This window comes from Sciurus vulgaris (genome assembly GCF_902686455.1).
Source record: "Sciurus vulgaris genome assembly, chromosome: 10".
Lineage (NCBI taxonomy): Eukaryota > Metazoa > Chordata > Mammalia > Rodentia > Sciuridae > Sciurus > Sciurus vulgaris.
In genome coordinates, this window is record NC_136470.1 from 5,837,638 (window position 1) to 5,858,450 (window position 20,813).

Here is a 20,813-nt window from a genome sequence, read left to right on the forward strand (position 1 = left end):
TTACAGTGAAACCAACACTGTCAGTGTTCTCTAACGCATTTTCTTCATTGACTTGTAACAGCTTCAAAAGATAACTAGACATGGGGTTGGTTTTCTCTATGTGATTAAGTGGTCTGTTAGTATTTTGATCCCTAAATTACTTTGAATTTTTTATCTAGTATATTTCTTTATCATTGTGGTCAAATTGGTAGGGTTAGAAGGTTACTCATTATAAATGTGCACTTAATGATTTCATTAATTTGTCATGCTAATTTAATTGACATGCAAAATATTTTATACTGGATTTCTGTCTTTTCATTTTCTAAGTCCTGAATTGCCTACTTTATTTTGAAGGAGGCTATCTGCATTAATTTGGGAAGTTCGATATATAGAACATAATGCCAGAACATTTAATGAACCTGAAAGTGTGATTGCAAGATCAGCTAAGAAGATAACTGACCAGCTTTTAAAATTTATTAAGTAAGTGATCTCATATGTTGAGTAAAAGTAACTGCAGGTGGTTTTTATAACACTGAATTTTTTCTTTAATGTTATAGATGACATTTCTTTATATAATATTCATTACAAATTCAGTAAAGAGAAATGGAGTAATTTTTTTTCTACGTTTTAAAAACATCTTGAGGTAATTTTATACCACAGAGAGATGCCATGTACCCCTTTGTTAACATTTTACTGAACTATGGTATATTTATAAAATGTTTAAGATGTTAACATTGGTACAGTAGTATTGATGAGATGTAGAATTTATTTGGATTTTACTTACTATTACACCAATATCCTTGTTGTTTCCCAATCCAACTTGGACTCCCCTTTGCATTTAATGTTTTCTTAGTAGTCTTCAGCCTGCTCCTTAGTCTACCCTTTTCTCTCATGACCTCATCATTTTTATGAATGTTGGTTACTTACTTTATAGAGTATACTTAATTTGGGTTTGTGTGTGTGTGTGTGAATGGAAACCAGTGTGACCAAACTCTCAGGTCTGGTGAGGGGCGAAGGGGGATTGGAAAATAAAGATTTACAAGCACAGATTTTGAAGATTAAGCTGGGATCAGATGGAGTTCTATTCTCTGATGGAGATGCAGACCTGAAGAGTTATGCCTGCAATCTTTATTTATATAAGTCTCATTATCATGTTAAAGACTATGCAAGCATTATTCTTTGTATTCAGGAAAGTTACAGAAATTAGGACATCTGTATAGCTTTTCCACAGTTGCAAAGTGCAGTGTTGGGAGCTCTGTGTAGCTCTCAGAAAAGCCCATTGTTAAAAGTTTCTGTAAGGCAGGCAGGAAGCATACAAGGGAGCTGGTGATACACTGTGATTGTCTAGCAAGAGTTCCTTCCTTCCTGGGAGCTGTGTGCCTGAGATCAGGGTCAGAGCTGACTGGACTCTTGCACAGAACCTCACGCAGGGCATTGCCACAGCAGCTAGGCATCCTGAGCCCTTACATAGGAACATTTCCAGGCATTGGACATGCCACAGCCATGAGCTCATCAGAGACTCCCAGTCTCAGTCACTGCTCTCCGTGTGTGTGTGTGTGTGTGTGTGTGTGTGTGTGTGTGTGTGTGTGTGTAAATGATTAGGTTGAATGGGATTATGTTCTGTGAAAGTGTTTGTACTTGTGTACTTCCATACGTTTTATTTCATTGGGAAATGAGTTTGGAATGAAAGAGTGAAAACTGAAATAGAGATCGCAACCCAGGTTCTAATACATGTTTTTCTGTGCATTCTTTGGTACATTGGACAAAAAGTCAACTTCATTGTTCTTATGATCTTAATCTTCTTCATATAGCTGTTAAAATACTTTGGAAGATTCAGATATTGGAGAAAATAATTTATAGACAGTGCCATCATTTTCAGCATCGCTAAAAGCTGGAGGATAATGGACTGCTTTCATTTTTCCAGGGTTAATTGTGTCGTGAGTCTTGGGTACCCAGACTCACTCAACTCTTCTCATGATCATACCCGTTTTTATCGTCTTCACACCTAGTCCTAACCATGCTTTAACAATTTATTCTTCTGTTTTTTTTTAAGTGAGGTGTTGATATTGTTTTACTTTCTGCTTCCTTTTTCCTTAGCTTTTACCTCAAATAACCTACATTCCTATACTGTGTGAATACCTCTAGTGCTGATACCTAGAAAGACTTATCCATGCATTCAGCCAAATGAGGCCATACATGTTGTTTCTGGATTACAGCTTAATTTACATACACATTTAAATGGAAAGAGAAGCACTTTGACAATTTTAAATTAGGATTTTAAGATGACAAGTTTTTTTCCACAGAGGATTCGGTCAAAATCTGGTATTGTTTTTTTTGAAATTGGGTATACATAGTTTGGGAGCTGTTTCTATTTAATGTGTAGTGTGAAACATTGATACCAGTAACTAGATGTACATACTATTAATGTGATTTTTTTTTTTTTTAAAGGAATCAAGACTGTACAAATATCTCAGAACTGTCTAACACATCTGAAAACGATGAGCAAAATGCTGAGGATTTGGTATGAAGTTTGTTAATTTTATAATGGTTTTATTAATTTCAAATGATAATTTTAAAACGAGTGAAGTAGAATATGTTAGTTACTAATTTTGATTTTTCCTGTATTCCAATACACTATGAAAATAGGGCATTTAATTTTAATTATCTAGAAGATCTGTTGGTATAATTTTGTTAGCCAGTGAGTAATACCAGTCAAAATACATGTAAATTGAGTCATTTTAGGTGTATATTTCTCTTAGCAAATTTTAGCTAGTGAAAGGTATGTTGTAAAAAATACCTTGGAAGTCTTTTTTTAATAAGACCATTATTCGAGTATTGATTTTAATCGTAATTAAAAATTAGTGGCCATGTTCAAGAGTGCCTGGACACCATTTCCTCAAGATGATGGGAAAGTAATTATGGGGACAAATAGTAACTCTGTATGTACTTTGACTTCATAGATATATCAGTTTTGGAGTGGAGTTGCAGGAAGGATTTTTTTTTTTTTTTTTTTGTGGTGCTGGGGATCAAACCCAGGGCCTTGTGCTTGCAAGGCAAGCACTCTACCAACTGAACTATATCCCCAGCCCAGGAAGGATGTTCTTTAATGACAATGTTAATTTCTGCACGAACTCTTATTATGGTTTACTGTAACATAAGAATAAAAATGGGCCTACTAATAAGTGATTTTTATGGAATAAGAAAACTCAAAATGCAGGAACTGTAAGAAGTTGTGTGTTTCTGGGTTTTATAGGTAGAGATTAAAAAAATGCAAGGGTGAAACTGCCTTGTCCATTTTGTGGTTAGGAAATGCACAGTGACTTTATAGCAATGTTTTATTTGTATTTCATTAGAATCAAAACACTTAAGGGTGCTTTGATTTTGTTCCTAGGATGATAGTGATCTTCCTAAAACGTCTTCTGGACGAAGGAGAGTAAGTTACTCTGTGTGATTGACTTTTGTGGTTTGTTTGTTCTTTACTTTAAAATTGAATTTTCACCTTCAGATTTTAGGTTTTGTCTTTGAAAAGTTAGATTGATACAGAAATTGAATGTTCCAAGAAATGGGAAAAGTCACTGAACATCAGTTAGGAAATCTTAAGTTTAAGTGCTGTGATTTGAACTGTTCTTAGGATGAGATGAGGATAGTCAAAGACACGGAGGATGCTAGAGTGAAGACAAAAACTGGGACGTGTCTGTGTTCATGGGTACTGCCTAACTGGCATAGAGTTTGAATGTGGGCGTGAGTAAGGTGACTGGATGCCCATTAGTTAGGAACAGATAAGGGCGATACTGAAACCAGAGGGTTTCATTTAAATTTAAAGCAGGGAATCGATTGCATAGCCCTAAATGGATGAATAGAATTTGAAGGTTAATAAGATAGGCATTAAAGGAGATGTGTTAGTTCATTTTGAGACTATAGCATAAAGCATAGGAACCTAGACACTTCTCAAAGGGAGAAAGGAGGATGATGAGGCCTTTTTAGGAAAAATAACCAAGTTTTGGTGACGCCATCTTTTTTAAACATAGGGATTTGTGGCAGCTGCAGGGCTTACCTACCTGTAATCCCAGCTACTTGAGAAGCTGAGCCAGCAGGATTGCAAGTATGAGCCCAGCATGGGCAACTTAGTGAGACCCTGTTTCAAAATAAAAGAAGGGTTGGGGATGTCCCTTAGTCAGGGGTGAGACCTGAGTTTATTCCTTAGCCACACACACACACACAAACACACACACACACACACACACACACACACACAGTTAATTTGTTGGTAAGGAGAGCTTAAGGTAATGGAAAAGAAGGTATGAAAACAAGTTTAGGAAATTGGGTGAATATAATGGGGTCTATTATAGCTATTAAATTTTGATGTGACAGGTTCACTAAAAGTAACAGTCATTCATAAAAAATGATTAAAACATCTTAACCCACATCATTTAAAATTTCAAGTGCTCCTTAAATTGAAGCATCTTAAAATCAAATGTTATTTTGTTTTATAGTATGTTTGCTCCAAATAATTTTGAGATGTGAGACCTGTCCGTCTCTTCTGATTTGTCATTTTCATATAGTTTATAATTTCTCATTTGACTTCCAAATGTTTCGTAGCTAGTATTTTTTTAGTATTTTTTGCTTTTAAAATTTTATTATTGCTATTACTGAGGATTTAGCCTAGGGGCACTCTACCACTGAGCTACATCCCCAGCTCTTTGTATTTTTTTATTTTGAGACAGGGTCTTGCTAAATTGCTGAGACTGGCCTTGAACTTGGGATCATCTTGCCTGAGCCTTCCAAGTCTCTGAGATCACAGGTGTGCATCTCTCTGCACCACAATTCTTGTGTACAATACAGAAAATAGGAAACAGCTCAGTTGGATTTTTATCACAGTCATATAACATAGTGTGATTATTATTTTCCTCAGACTGAAAAATAAAATTCACTATCATAAAATGTATTTTTAGGCCCATGGTTGGAAAATAAGGAGCAACACAGCTACCAGTTATGTTGAAAGCAACTGGAAGAAACAGTGTAAGGAACTAGTGAACTTAATTTTTCAGTGTGAAGATTCTGAACCATTTAGACAACCTGTTGATTTGGTTGAGTATCCAGTAAGTTTCCATTTTTGAATGTTTGGGTTTTCTTGTTTTGGGGGAAAGGAGGTTTGGGTAGGGTATTTAAATTAAACCTTAAAGAATAAGATGTCTAGGCTTTATGTTAACATTTTCTCTTACCACTAAGTTAGCTGTAGTAGTAGAGATACTCTTGTTACTCACTGAAGGATTTTGACTTAACCAGTATTATATAGTAACAGGAGATCCTTACATGGTTGTCTGTTATCTAAGAGGCATAGAAACCCCAGGAAAACTTGGGTAAAATTTCACTCCATACATGGAGGATAGATGACCTAAAAAAAATAATAAAAGATTAAAACAACCGATTTACTGTAGAAAGCTTGGAAATTACAGAAGAGTGTAAAGTAGGACATAAAACCATCCCTTGACCCACTAGCAAGAAACATTTATGTTTTGATCTATTTCTATCTTGTCTTTGTGTTTGGACCTTTTTAAAAACATTCATAAAATTCTTAAGATCCTTCTAACATTCCCTCCCTCCTTCATCATTTTGAATATTGTAGATATCTAATCCACTTTTCATTTTTGAAAGCAGAAAATGCATCTGTGAACTTACTATTTTTAAAACCTAGGACTACCGAGATATTATAGATACTCCAATGGATTTTGGAACAGTAAGGGAAACTCTAGAAGCTGGAAATTATGACAGCCCTTTGGAATTTTGCAAAGACATCCGATTGATATTTAGCAATGCAAAAGCATATACACCAAACAAAAGATCAAAGGTAAATTTTAATGTGGTATTTTACAAAAATCATGCATGGTCTGCGTTTTCCCACTTGTTGGTAGAGGTTGGAGCATCACAGTAAGAGAATAGAGTAAGAATACTGTGAGGAACAGGTCTGCTGCTGCTGCTGCCCACAGAGCTTCAGTCTCCGCCCTTCTAACAGCTGCTGTGGGTCCTGATTTCCTAAAGTTTACTGTCCAGATGAAGACTGGCGAGAAGAAGGTACCAGGAGAAAGTGAACAAACGTGTAGAATGAGAACAGTCAGCTTTGTCACTTTGTATAATCATCTAGAGCTTTTCAACATCACTAGTCTATTACAGGTGCTAAAAAGAAAACACCAAGTGGAGACTGGGACTCCTGGCAACACTCTATGGTTTTCAGTCTAGAGAAGCGACATCTGTGCCATCTCATTATTTGAGAATATAGCACATTCCTCCATTCTTGTTAAATGTTGGATAGTTTTTCAGTTCTTGGTGAGGTTTAATAAATATCAAAAATTGACATATTCTCAGTAAATTTTCACAAATACCCACTTTTGCAGCCAATGTGCTATATAATAAAAAAATACTACAAAATGAAGCTTAAACACTTGTTTGATAATTTATTAAGCATTCCTGTGACTACAGTCAGTGACAATCACTGGTAATGAACTGTTTTTTTCCTTAACTCCACTTTGCCCTCATTACTTAACACCAGACTCTATTACTGCATCTAGTCTCAATCTGAGAACTTTGTTGTAGTCGATATCCATTTACTTGTTGCATGAACTTTAATGCAAGTCTAATCTTTTTTTCAGGCTTGGGTTTTTGTCATATTTGTTGTTTGTGGGACTATTCCTTTCCAGGAAGAAAATAAACTTCATCCTTTTTCCTTTTTAAAGGAATGCATATTATAAAGTGTATAGTTTAGGAGTTTTTTGGTATATTAATCAAATTTTCAATATTGTGGTTAAATATTTATGATAGTTTGCCATTTTAATCATTTTTAAGTCTACAGCTCAGTGGCATTAGTTACAGTCACAGTATTTCTAAAATGTTTTCATCACCTGAAGCAGAAATTCTGTCACCAGTCCTCTTTCCCCCCTTGGAATCCTCTGGTCTGTTTTGTTTCTGTGAATTTAACTGCTTTATTTCACCATGTAATTACAGCCACGCATTAGTGTGTTCCTTGCAATCTAATCTTGCAGCAGAAACAATTCAGTCATAAATGATTTGTTAGTAAAACTTGGTACAATGTTTTTTTAAGGTTCACATAAAGGTTGCACCCCACTTTTTTGTGGAAAAAGTTGGCATGAAAACTGTGATCATGTGGTGGAATGTGGTTGTCAGAATGGTCATGTTTACCTCATCGCTTGTATCGTATTTGTCCTTTTGCATCCAGCTGATCTCACTTACTATGATTCTTAAAAGACTGTAGCATGTATCAAAACTTTATTCCTTTTTGTGGCCGAATAAAATTTAATTGTATGAGAATAACACATCTTATTTGTTCTTTCATCTATTAATGGGCACTTGGGCTCTTTCTGCTTTTTGGCCACTTTGAATAATGCCGCAGTGAATTTGAAAGACAAATATCTGTTTTGAGTACCTGCGTTCAGTTCACTTGAGTGTATATATGAGTAGCCTTGATAGGTTACAGGATGATTCTGTGACCTGTCAGTAACCACTAGGCTGCTTTCCATAATGGCGTTAGCACTTGTCCGTTCTGATTTTTCCAAATCCTTACCAACGCTTACTATTTAGGGAGCTCTTCTCCCCCCCAATAGGCAGCTTCTTGGGTGTGCAAAGTGTAATCTGATTGTAGTTTTGATTTTCATATGATTTATTAAGTTAAATAGTGCACCCAGGATTTGTTTTGTGAATAAGATGCAGATGCAGAATGATTGTCCTGAAGATGTGTACACTCTCAGATGCCTAGAAACAGGAGGTGTGGCACACCATGCAGGATCTTGGAGGGAAGACCAGGGCTGTTCAGGAGGCAGGAGAGTCCTTGATGGGGAGTCAGGCAGGGCAGGGCAGAGCAGACAGTTTAGAAATGGCTAGTTGTAATCATTTCAGCAGGATTGGGAGCTTCAGAGATGGTCTCTAATTTTTTGATAGCTGACTTTGAGGTGCTTTAAGACGGGAGTAACAAAATTGACTTTAAAAAAAATTGTAGTTGTTGATGGACAAAATGCCTTTGTTTGTTTTTATGTGGTGCTAAGGATTGAACCTAGTGCTTCACACCTGTTAGGCAAGCACTCTGCCACTGAGCTACAGCCCCAGCCCAACATATTGACTTCTTATGTGAAAGTTTGATAGAGGAAGGAGATGGTTGGGGGGCAAGGGTGTGGGCTCTAATATGTATCAGGCAATATACGTGCAGAGGGATCGTTTGCTCTCTCTAGGAATTATTTGGCTCTGGGAAGCAGGTAGTATCATTGTCCTAAGTGCCAGCGAATTAATAGTCCAGAACATGAGAAAGTGTGTAATCAGTAAGCTAATAGTGTTCAGCATCTCTTCTCATTCTTATTGACTGTGTGTCATCATTTGAGAACTCTCTATTCAAGTCCTTGCTCATGTTTAAATTGGATCATCCTTTTGATACGTGATTTCCAAACCTTCTATTTTGTAGGTTGTCTTTTCACTTTGTTTGATGTCTTTTGATTCACAAAAATTTTCAATTTTATTGAAGTATAATTTTTCTTTATTTTCAAAATGACTTTGCTTTCATATCTTAAGAAATCATTGCCAAATACAACACCCTAAAGATTTGTCCTGTGTGTTCTTAGAGTTTTACATATCTTGGATTCTAGATCCTAGAGAGTTGCTTGATTTAAAACTTTATTATCTGAGAAGTATATGTTTGATATTTCCTGTTTCTTTTAGATGTCATGGAAGGAGCAAATTGGAAACATAAACCATTATCTATACTTAGTGATATTACAGATACTTTTAATAATTGTAATTAAAGAAAAATACTTAAAAATAGTTTATAATTCTAGTTTTGCTTTTATATCCTTGCAGATTTATAGTATGACCTTGAGGCTGTCAGCCTTGTTTGAAGAAAAAATGAAGAAAATCTCTTCTGATTTTAAAATTGGTCAAAAGTTCAATGAAAAACTTAGACGAAGCCAGAGGTTCAAGCAAAGACAAAATGCTAATGGTGTCATTCAAGCTAACAAAAGTATCAGGTGAATTAGTTATAGCAAGCTTTGTATGCAGTTTATTTTTTTAAAGATTAATTTATTGGTACCAGGGATTGAACCCAGGGGTGCTTAACCACAGAGACACATCCCCAGCCTCCCCATCCCCCTTTAAAATTATTATTATTATAGGCATGTGTCACTCTGCCTGGCTGCAGGTGATTTTTCATTTAAGAGTTGTGATATTTCTTTGACTTTGCTAAAAATTTTTTAGAGTACTGTATATTCAGAAAAGACTCATAGATTTTTATAACTTGAAAGCATTTCTGTGATTATTCAGTTGTCACACTGATTTGTAATTGGGTAAATTTTTAAGCATTTAATGAAAATGACAGATTTTAAAAAATTTTATCAAGTGTTTAAAGTATGTATGTCTTTTGCATAAGAAATTTTTTTTTTTTTTTTTTTTTTTGGGTGCTGGGAGTCGAACTCATGGCCTTGTGCTTGCAAGGCAAGCACTTTACCGACTGAGCTATGTCCCCGCAAGAAATGTCTTTTTAATATGAAGTGACTATTTATGGCCTTTGAGCATTGGATTGTGTAAGGGAAAATGTTATTGGATATATTGCACCTCATTATTGGGGAGGATTAGTTGTAAAGGAATGAAATGGGGGTGTTTTCCTTTTGTCCGTAATTTTATATTTTAGGTTTTTGGACTACAGTGCCTGCATTAGGATCAAATTTCAGATACTTTTGGGTGTTGCAGTATGAAAGTTGAGTCGTGCAGTGTTTAGTTTGCTTCCTTCCATTTTTTGAATGCAGTATACCCTCGGTGGGATTTCTTTGAGAATTTTACTGTACATCTCAATTCAGAATGTCCAATTTCAAATTAATACTGTTTTTAATCCCGGTACTTAAAGAATCTTTGCTGTAGTACAGCTCCCATCCATCCTCCCTCCTTTGTGCTATTGTGGGCATATAGATCACATTTTTACGTCATGTTTTATGCAGTTTTCTCTTTAGTTAAGAATAAAAAATCATTTATACTGCCTTTTGTATTTACCTGTCATTACCCTTCCCACATATGAAAATGTAGATCTAAGGACTTCCTTTAAAATTTTCTTAAGGTAGGTGTGCTAGCAGTGAATTATCTCGGCCTTGGCATATCTGGCAGTGTCTTTATTTTACCTTCATTATTGAAGAAAAGTTTTGATGCATATAGAATTCTTGACATTTTACTGTAAGCATTTCGAATGTTTCATTTTAATGCCTGCTGGCCTCTGTTGTTTCTGAAAACGAAGTTAGGTAATAATCTTACTGAGGTTTTCCCTTCCTGTCCATATTGAAATGTTTTTCTCTTGTCATTTTTAGTATTTTCTCCTTTTTCTTTTTGGCTTATTTATTTATTTATTTAATATGATAGCAGAATGTATTTTGACATATTGTGTCAGTATTTTCTCTTTGTCCTTTTCTTTCAGCTGACCATGATAGTGTAGGTTTGGATGTCTTTGAGTATGTCCTGCTTGGAATTTCTCCAGCTCTGTGGATGTATATTGTTTTTCATCTAATTAGGGTTTTTTTCCAGCCAATATTTCTTTTTCCTTTTTGGTACTGGAGATTGAACTCTCAGGGATCCTTTACCACTGAGCTACATCTCCAGCCCTTTTAATTTATTTTGAGACAGGGTGGTGTTAAGTTGCTCATGTTGACTTCAGACTTGCCATCCTCCTGTCTTAGCTTCCCGGGTTGGTGGGATTACAGGCATGTGCCACAGCTCTAATCAGTATTGCTTTAAGTAGTTTTTTCTGCCTCTTTCTTTTTTCTCTTTTTGGGAGTCCCATTACACACATGTTGGTATCCCATGGGTCTCCAAGACTCTCTTTACCATGTTGGCCCCCCCCACCCCCCACCGTCTTCGGACTAAGTAATCTGTAGTTATGTGTCTTCAAGTTCACTGATTGCTTCTGCCAGCTCTGAATGTTTATTTCATTTATTTATTATACTTTTCAACCCTGGGATTTCTGTTTTTTTTTTTTTTTTTTTTTTTGCTAATCTCTATTTTGTGTTTGATGAATCATTACAATTTACTTCTGTAAACATGATTTAGTTCTTTGAATTTTTTTTTTTTTTTTTTTCGGTGCTGGGTATTGAACCCAGGGCATTATGCATGCGAAGCAGGCGCTCTACCAACTGAGCCCTATCCCCAGCCCCTTGAATATTTTTATAGTAATTGATTTAAATGTTAGTACCTGTGAATGGGCTGCCATTTCCTGTTTATTTGTATGTCTCACTTTTTTGTTAAATGGGGCATATCAAACGAGGTGATATGGCAGTTCTGGAAAACTGTGTTTTTCTGTTGCTAAGAAATTATAGTGACTTCCTGGACTCGTCCTGTACAGTCTGTCCTCCCTGGAGGGCACAGTTGCTGAAGTTGTTGCCTGCCTCTACTCTCCCCATTGTAACTGCTACCACCCACCCTCCTTTGAAAGACTTGTTTTTGCTTTTCAAGTTTGTCTTCTTAGATGTCTTCCTTGGGTCAGTGAGCTTAGCTTAGTGGTCAGAAAATTTTCCATAAATAGTCTGAGGTCCACGTGCATGATAGGGCCAACCTCACAGGTCAGCCAAGGTAGCCTTGGCTTTCACTTTCTGCTTCTGTTTTTCCAGACTCGAGGATTTCGAGAGCAACCAACCTGAGTAAATAAACTGGGCTTATTGCATATGTGTGCATTCTTCGGATCCTATTGGGGAATGAGGAATCTTTTCACAGACTCCTCTGGCATCTCATTCCCTAGCCCTTCCTTTCATTTTTACTTTTTTGCAGTGGCAGCTGTTCTTCGATCTCCCTTTTGCACTTGGTTGAATTCTTGCTGGCTTCGACAGCGTCATAGCCTGCGGCAGAGTGCTATGGTCCCTGCCACCTTGCCGGAGGCCTGAGTGTTTTCAGTGCTCTCAGGCGCAGGGTTTTTCTGTGGAGATGCCAGATCAGGCCTGGGCCTCCCTCACTGTTCCTCAGCCCTCATGCCTGGAGAATTGGGGGGGGGGGTGTGTGTGTATTTTTGTTGGGGAGCAGCCCCAAGTTGGTGCTGCAGATCCCTGTGCTCTAATCTTAAGTTCAGAAGTTTTCATGAGTAAGTGCTTTGTTTATGCCTTCGTTTAATTTCCAGAGCTCTGAATTGGTTGTTTTGATAATTCAACCTTTTTTTTTCTTTTTTTATTTTTTTTTTTTTTTTTTTGGCGGTGCTGAGGATTTGAACCCAGGGCCTTGCACTTGTGAGGCAAGCACTCTACCAACTGAGCTATCTCCCCAGCCCCCTGATAATTCAGCCATTTAAAAAAATTTTTATTTTGTGAGAAGTGTTAAATATTCAAACCACACTAAAATGCCTTTCCATAAGGAAATACAGTGTTTTAGATACTGGGAATTCTAATTAAATTGCCATGGTCACCAAAAATACAGACACTGCTTCCTTCAGCCATTGCCTTTAATAGGCTAATGAACACAAATTGAAACACATATGAACCTTGTTTGGTTTTGAGATAGTGAAGGGATTTTCCTCATAAACATATTCTTATAATGAGTTATATAAACCTAAACATAAAACCAATTTTGAGATGACATTCACCATTTTTGTGAAATATTAAACATTACTTATTAAGTCCACCATAACTTTAAAAAGGGAAAACATTTATAGAATTTTATGAACTGGGATTATAATCAAAATATTAATTTAACTATGTCAATTATACTTAAATCAGGACTATCCAATAGAAATATTCTGTCAGTCATTCATGATCTGAATTCTGGTATATCACATCAATTAAATTATGGTGCACATAAAAAAGCCACAAGACATTTCTGTTTGGTAATAAACAAGGCAGTGGCCACACCTTATTAGTAGCTATTTTAAGGCATGCTATTAAGTCTGACCTTTTCCCCTTCTTAATGCCAGTGAATATCATTTTTTGTTACAGGGATGTCCTTTTTGGGATTCTCCAAATACTTTCAGCATATCCTCTCCCCACGTTCTGCCTTTGTTCTTGTTGGCATCTGTGTAAGAGAACCCAGCAGCCTGACCTGTCTTCTGCCCAAACACTCCCTGGAGATTTGGCCTAGTCTTGTGCTTGCAGTGCTGAGCATACTTCTAAACAAAACTCTTCTTGCCTTTCTCAAACGGCCCAATTTTAATTTGTTCTTTTCATTATGCAGTGAAGGTTCCTGCTCAGAAGCTGGATGTCCTGGTCTCATCCTTTTTTTTTGGTGGTGCTGGGGTTTGAATCCAGGGCCTCGCGCATGCACAAGCAGACATGCGTTCTACTCTATAACTCTCTATAACTGAGCTACATCCCCAGCCCAGTTTTTGCTTTTTGAGTGAGATGATTTGGTGATATACATCCTTGGTTCTCCATGTGTAAAGTCACAGAGCACATTAGGACACATAAACATTAGGTCAGCGACTCAGTTCTCATTCAGCTGCTTTGCACCTTGTAGTTTATATACACACATTCTACGTGGAGTACTGTGCAAATCTTCACTCACACGTTTTTTTTTTTTTAATTTTCATTTTGAAATTCAGAATTACAGAAAAATGGCAAGAATAATTCAAAGAGCTTCTATATATTCTTAGACTCACCAGTTGTTCACATTATGCCACATTTGCTTTATTTTTGGTTTAATACAATTATGCTTTGCTTAACTATAGGATCCATTGTGAGAAACGCATCATCGGATGATTTTTGTCATTTTACAGTGTGCTTACACAGACTAAGATGGTCGTGACATCACTTAGGTAATACGGGATCACCATTGTATATGTGACCCATCATTGACCGAAGTGTCATTGTGCAGTGCTGTATTTTCTTTATTATGTATGTGTATTTTTTCTTTTGAATCATTAAAAAATACTTTTTAACATATTCCTTTACCTGTCAGTACTTGCTGTATATTTGCTAAGAATGACATTCAAGTTATAACCCAAATACTTTGTCTTTCTACTGTTGATTCAGTAATGTCGTTAGGGTAGCCACCGCTCTCCCATCCCACTCCAGGTCCAATCCAAGAGCACACATCACATTTAGGTGCTGTATCTGTTCAGTGTCTTTTAGTCTGGAATATTGTTTTCAGTCATATCTTTATTTTCTTGATAGGTATTTGTAAAGAGTCATCCATTTATAAAGTGAATCTCAATTTGGATTTGACTGTTTTTATACATAGTTTATATATATATATATATATATATATATATGTTTTATTGAAAAAGCCTGTTCTGATTATACTAAAGAAAGGTATAATAGTTCAGAAGGATGTAAGATCAAAAAGGGAAAGCAAGCTTTGACTCTTGTATTACCACTGTGCCTCAGATTTTTTGTTAAAAATCTTTAGTTGGGCATGGGTGGCACACATGTGTGACTTTGGGAGACTGAGGCAGTAGGATTGCATGTTTGAGGCCAGCCTCAGCAATTTAGCAAGGCCCTCAGCAAGATTGCCCTGTTTCACAGTAAAAAATAAAAGAGGGCTGGGCATAGCTCAGTGGTTAAACATCCCTGTGTTCAGTCCTCAATACCACACTACAAAACACAGGTTTATGATATGTCTTTATTATCATAGAAACATTGCTTTAAAGAAATGTGATTATAAGTTCACCTATTTATTTAGATTCTTCCTTAAAATACTTTTATTTGAAAGAAAATAAGACTGTTTGAACATGAATATTGCCCAGCTTTGAAACTTGTCTTAAACTTCACTTTTCCCCATAATCCATGGCTCAGGAGGCAACCTTGGTGAACAGGTGCTTAGATTGCAAACAGTCTGGTCTTGGAAATAAAAACCCGTCTTGGTCTGATCTTTTAAAACAAATTTCCCATCTATTTGTATTTTGTTAGCTTCTGCTCTTTCTTTATACTGTCCTTAGAACGTGTAATAAGAGTAGAGAGAAGGTTTTGTCTTGTTTTTAGGCTTTATTTCATAGTACAGCCAGGCGCAATGGTGCACCCCTGTAATTCCAGGGTTTTGGGAGGCTGAGATAGGAGGAACTCAATTTAGCAAGACCCTGTTTCAAAATGAAAAATAAAAAGGGCTGGGGAAGTAACTTAGTGGGAGAGTGCCCCTGGGTTCAATCCCTAATCCTGCCAAAAATATAAACCAGAATTTATAGTATAAATGAATGCCTGTTGTTGCTATATAAATATTGGTTCGTGTTATTATTTTATCCAAAGAACCTAAGGTATTCATTACATAACTATTATTTGGATCATTTGTTCACAGTTACTCATTTGAATACAACTTGTCAGAATTAGAGTAAGGAAATACTAATAATAATTCATGACAGAATAAGATGTTAGTAGTAAATATTTTAATATTTTGATCATAAAATTATTCTCAGATTAAGAAATAATATACTTTTATTTAGATTTTTTTGAACAGTTTCCCTTTTGATTTATTAGTATTGCTTCTTCTGTTTATATCTTTCACCAGAAATGTCAAGCAGAAGCAGTTAAAATCTCAGACAAAAGTAATTCCCGAGTTGGTAGGTTCTCCTGCTCAGTCTACCTCAAGTAGGGCAGCTTACTCTGCGGCTCACAAGGCAAGTGCTGGTGTCTCTTCTGGTCTTACTTCAGGAGACTCTTCAGATTCAGCAGAATCATCGAAAAGAATGAGAAGAAGTAGACCGGTATCTCTAAGAAACAATTCTGTGCTATCTGGTAAGATGCAGAACATCATGTTGTTCAACTGCTGAGCACCCAGTGTAACATTGCCAGTTACTCTGGGTTTAGAGGAAGAAATAATAAAAGCATGTCCTTGAAACTGAAGATACTTAACAGTTTAGTAGTCAAAACAGAAGTGATAAACGGAACAATTAGATTTTTTTTTTTTTTTTTTTTTTTTACTTTAGTTGTAGGAGGGCACAATACCTTTATTTTTTTTAGAAATTTTTATGTGGTGCTGAGGATCATACCCAGGGCCTCAATGCAGGCTAGGCGAGTGCTCCACCACTGAGCCATAACCCCAGCCCACAATTAGAATTTTTGATGAGAACTGTGCTTTTGCAAATGGTGCAGCAACATTTTATGCAAATTTGAATCCTCCAAATTTTAAATATTGCAGTATGAATATTCACACTTCGTGTTCAAAATTTGACTTCACCACCAAGCCACATCCTCATCCCTTTTTATGTTTTATTTAGAGACAGGGTCACACTAAGTTGCTGAGGCTAGCTTTGAACTCATGATCCTCCTGCCTCAGCCTCCCAAGCTGCTGGGATTACAGGTGTAACCCACCACACCAAGCCCCCAACTAGACATTTCTGTATCTTTAATTTAAAAAATAGTGTTAATAGTTATGTAGTTTCAAAGCTGACCTAGTAAATTCTAACCTTTATGCCATTGCCACTTGGTAGCAGTAACTGTAGCTGATGCCTGTGATTTAATAGCATTGTGTAAAGACAAACTCAGTCAAGGGTCAGATGTTTTCTCATATGGGAACTAAAGAGAAAAAGGAAAAAGAAAGGTGTATGTGTGGGAATCTCATGAAAATCAAAGGGAGACCAATGAGGAAAAGGAAAGGGGAAATACTGGGGAATGATATTTGCCAAATTGTATTGTTGTGTGCATGTATGAATGTGTAACAACAAATCCCACCATTATACAATTATTATAATGTGCCAATTAAAAAATATAGAGGAAAAAGAACAGTGCACAAATAAGACTGTGGTGTTCATGTACTTTTGTACTGTGGTGAGTGATTTTGGTGACTTATGATACTATTATAATTTAGTGCCTTCTGCATATCTTATATCATCCAATATTTCATTAAGTGGTATTGATGGTATTGAAAAAATACAGCTACAGATGAAATTTTGGAATGGAATTGTGCTGGGGTAAAATGCTATGGATTAACCAATTTGGCAGTGATATTCAGGGAGAAGGTCAGGTAAACAAGCTGATGTATATACCATGTTGGATCTACACAGTATCTTAAGGAACACATTTAGAATATAGTGTCCAGTCAGAGTGTGCTGGGTTAACTGAGAATGGGACCAAGAATAAGGGAATACTTTCCAATCAGGGATCAGTTAGGAGGAAAGCATCAAGGGAAAAGAGGAGGCACTTGGAACAGATGAACAGACTACCTTTTGGAAAATGGAAGAAAGTAGAATTAAATATTGGCATTCATGCACATTCTAGAGACTGCCAGTCCGTACTTCATTGGGTCCCTTGTGAGTGAGGAGTCGCCTGATGAATTGTTTCAGGAAGATGACCAGTTTGGAGAAGGCAAGGGTCTGGACATAGGGAGACAGGTGGTTTGTTGGTGGAGATGAGGAGAAGCATTTGAGGTGGGCAAACAGCAGTTTCACAGTTTTGTGTCTGATATCCTTCTGATATTTGCTTTCTTCTCTGAAATAGAGTTGGGCTGACTGTGGACCAAAATACTGTTTTTTAACTATGCTAATTGATGAAATTTTATTTCATCAAAGAAATGAGTGGCAGAAGGAACAGGAAATTAGGAGTTCCTGTCTTGTGCTCACACTGGTGCGTGTACTTGATGAAGTAGACTGGTGGTGAGAATTACCCATGGTGTTTAAGTTAGTTCTTTATGTTGATCTCTACCTTGTGGTTAGCGTGTAAAAACCAACTTTTTGGATCTGAGTTCATGTATGGTGCAGGCATGTTGTCAGGAAGGGTCGTTAGAAAAAATGATATTTTCTGAAATGAATTGGTTATACTAATGTACTAATTGAGTTTTTAAGTTAAAGTTTGTTAATAGTGTAAAGAAATTTCTAAAGAAATTTCTTAGTATAGTACAAAAATAGTTTTATCTCTTTGAAATAGAAACATAAACTTGATTTGGATACTGATTTTTAAGAGCTATTTCAAAGAAAACCTTTTTAAAAAATTTTTTTTAGTCGTAAATGGACACAATACCTTTATTTTATTTATTTTTATGTGGTGTTGAGGATCAAACCCAGTGCCCCACATGTGCTAAGTAAGTGCTCCACTATTAAGCCACAACTCCAGCCCCTCAAAGAAAAGCTTTTGCTATCAAAATTGTATTAGCTTCTCTTTGAAATGTTCTTAAAATATATTCTGAGACTATTTTTAGTAAAGTTAGGGAATAATGGTTTGCTTATGTGTGTATAGATAAAGAGAATATATGTAATTAATTATTTACACTTTATATTTCTTAGAAAGTGAAATGGAATATTCTTTAGCTACCTCTTCATCCTCTTCAGCTTCAAATAGTTCAGAGGAAAGCAAAGAGAGTTCAAGAGCTCATGAATCCTCCTTGCGTAGTGGACTGTCCAGAGGCAGCAATCTCAGGGTGACCAGAAATAGAGCTACTCGAAGAAAATCTGGTAAGAGACTTAAGCAGATCTGCATAGTGGTTGCATTATTGATTTAATGAATCTACCTGTGAAATGTTCATTGGACTTTTGGAATTCGGAAAGATCAATTTTGGCACTAAAAAACAAGGAAAATCATGGAAATAATAGTCACTTAAAATATTCAAATACGAAATCCTTTCTAATTTTATTGTTTTATTTCTAGGTCCTGTTTATTTAGAAAATGGATGTGGCAGAAAAGCCACTCGAAAGAGAGTTATTTGAGTGATTCTGATAACAATTCATTAGAGACCAGTGAAATTCTAAAAGCCAGAGCTGGAAATAACCGAAAAGTCCTACGGAAGTGTGCTGCTGTGGCTGCTAATAAGATAAAGCTAATGAGTGATGCAGAAGAAAATTCTAGTTCTGAAAGCATGTGCTCTGGTCGGAAGCTGCCTCACCGCAATGCTTCTGCTGTAGCTAGAAAAAAGTTACTACATAATTCTGATGATGATCAGAGCCTCAAGTCAGAAATTGAGGAGGAGGAGCTAAAAGATCAAGGTCAGTCATTACCAGCATCCAGTTCGCATGCTGCCAAGAATACTGTCAATGATTCTGAAAATGGAGATTCAGAGTCAGAAAGTGATTTGCGGGTAGCCCGGAAAAATTGGCACACTAATGGTTATAAGTCCCATATTCCAGGAACTTCTAAAACAAAATTTCTTAAAATAGAGTCTTCTGAGGAAGATTCTAAAAGTCATGATTCAGATGATGGACATAGAACTGCTGGCCCTTCAATATCTGGGCAGAAACTTCAGGCAGAGAGCATCTCAGAAGAAGCAGACTCTGAACCAGGAAACAATGCATTTCGCAAGAATGCGAATTTCTTTAAGAAAGCAAAGATCTTAAGTGATTCTGAAGACTCAGAATCTGAAGAAAAAGATAGAGAAGATGGCAGATGTCACAAAATGGAAATGAGTCCAGTTTCAGGAAACTTGAAGTGTGAATCTCTTGCTGTGCCTCAGTGTTTGTCTGATCATGTATCTGAAACTGATTTAGATTCTGATGATGACCAAACAGAGGGAAAGCCAAACACTGTCACAAATGGTAATTGAGAACGTTTGTTTTGGTTTACTGATTTATTAGTCTTCTTTCCCTGTTGCGCACCTTGCTTATTTTTCCTCTTGAAACTTCTCTGTGCTGTTTCTGCCTACCCCATGCATTCTGTTCATCTTTATAGTCTTATGCTTTTGCATAACAGTTTGTTGCATACCTGTTACGATATCACCATTTCTGTTGCTGATGGGATATTTTGGAGAAGACCTTGAGAATAGCAGGAGCTATCCTGTGTATAATCCATGGTAGGGACCGCCTCAGAGGAGGAAGAAAAGGGGTAGGACTGATTGAACTGTAAATAGTAATGATAGTAGCTAAGAGAAGAGTTACTAGATTTTCCTAAGAACTTCTCATATTAAACTAAAAAATGTTTAGTACTAACATCTTTTATTAGGTAGGTTCTATTATCATTGTTCATTTTATGGATAATAACTGGTAGTAGTGAAATAACTGCTGAATAAAGATCATACCTCTAGAAAATGGGGATTGATAAAGTAAAAAATCAGAAGACAGCTAAAGCTAAGATTAAGGTACTATGATTGAAACTTGTACAGTGGTAATAAGAGTTAGTCTAGGACTGGGGCTATAGCTCAGTTGGTAGAATGCTTGCCTTGCAAGCACAGGACCCTGGGTTCAACACCCAGTACTGCAAAGGAAAAAAAAAAAAAGAGCCCATGTTCACGTTCATACTGCAAATTCAAGGGCATGGGCTATGCTGTGCTTGTGAATGGGCTGAGCCTGAAAAAGTCACTTTAAAGTATTAAGATGTATGGGCCATCCCTTTCACTGACATCCCCACATCCATGTTATTAAGAATTCTGGATTTGTTTCAAATACTGAACACTTAATTCCTTTAGAATTGTTTACTCTTACTAAAGATGAAACAAATACTCTTTAATTTTTAGATTCTGCACCACAAGACAATGGGCAAAGCAGAAAAGTTTCCAGAAAAAGGGTCTGCTCCAGTGACTCGGAGAACAACTCAAAGGTGATTAAGAAGTCCTCCAAAGCTAGAACAGGTTCCCTAAGGATTACACGGAGCAGTGTGTCTACGGCTGCCAGTATGGTCAGGCTCAGGAGTGATGCAGAAGACGTCCGTTCAGGAAGTGTGTGCACCAGAAGCAAACGGGGAAGGAAACAGCCTCCCCGTCCAGCTTGTACCACAGCTAGGAAGGTACCGAGCGACTGTGAGGAAGAGGTACACTGTGAAGTGCCAAATGAGCAGTATGCTTGTGGCAGTGAGCCACCTGAGCCTGACACAGAAGGGAGTGCAGGAAGTTGTAGTCAGTCTTTAAATGGGGACTCAGACTCTGAAGGTATTTGGAATTCAGAGCACAGCAGACATATCAACAATCACAACACAAGCGTACCTTCTAAGACAAAGAATTCCTCTGTAGGGTCTTCAGAAGGGGATTCAAAAACCACG

General features: G+C 36.7%; 1 protein-coding gene across 1 annotated transcript in view; it reads left to right on the plus strand.

The window, feature by feature from the left end:
* The window catches only part of BRWD1 (bromodomain and WD repeat domain containing 1), a 113,743-nt gene that overhangs the window by 85,841 nt on the left and 7,089 nt on the right, over positions 1-20,813 (plus strand). The window contains 11 exon segments of the mRNA XM_079155832.1: positions 334-459; positions 2,428-2,500; positions 3,371-3,412; positions 4,932-5,078; positions 5,675-5,827; positions 8,836-9,002; positions 15,427-15,653; positions 18,137-18,304; positions 18,498-18,545; positions 18,548-19,378; positions 20,293-20,812. Coding sequence (XP_079011958.1) covers positions 334-459; positions 2,428-2,500; positions 3,371-3,412; positions 4,932-5,078; positions 5,675-5,827; positions 8,836-9,002; positions 15,427-15,653; positions 18,137-18,304; positions 18,498-18,545; positions 18,548-19,378; positions 20,293-20,812 — 2,502 coding nt within the window.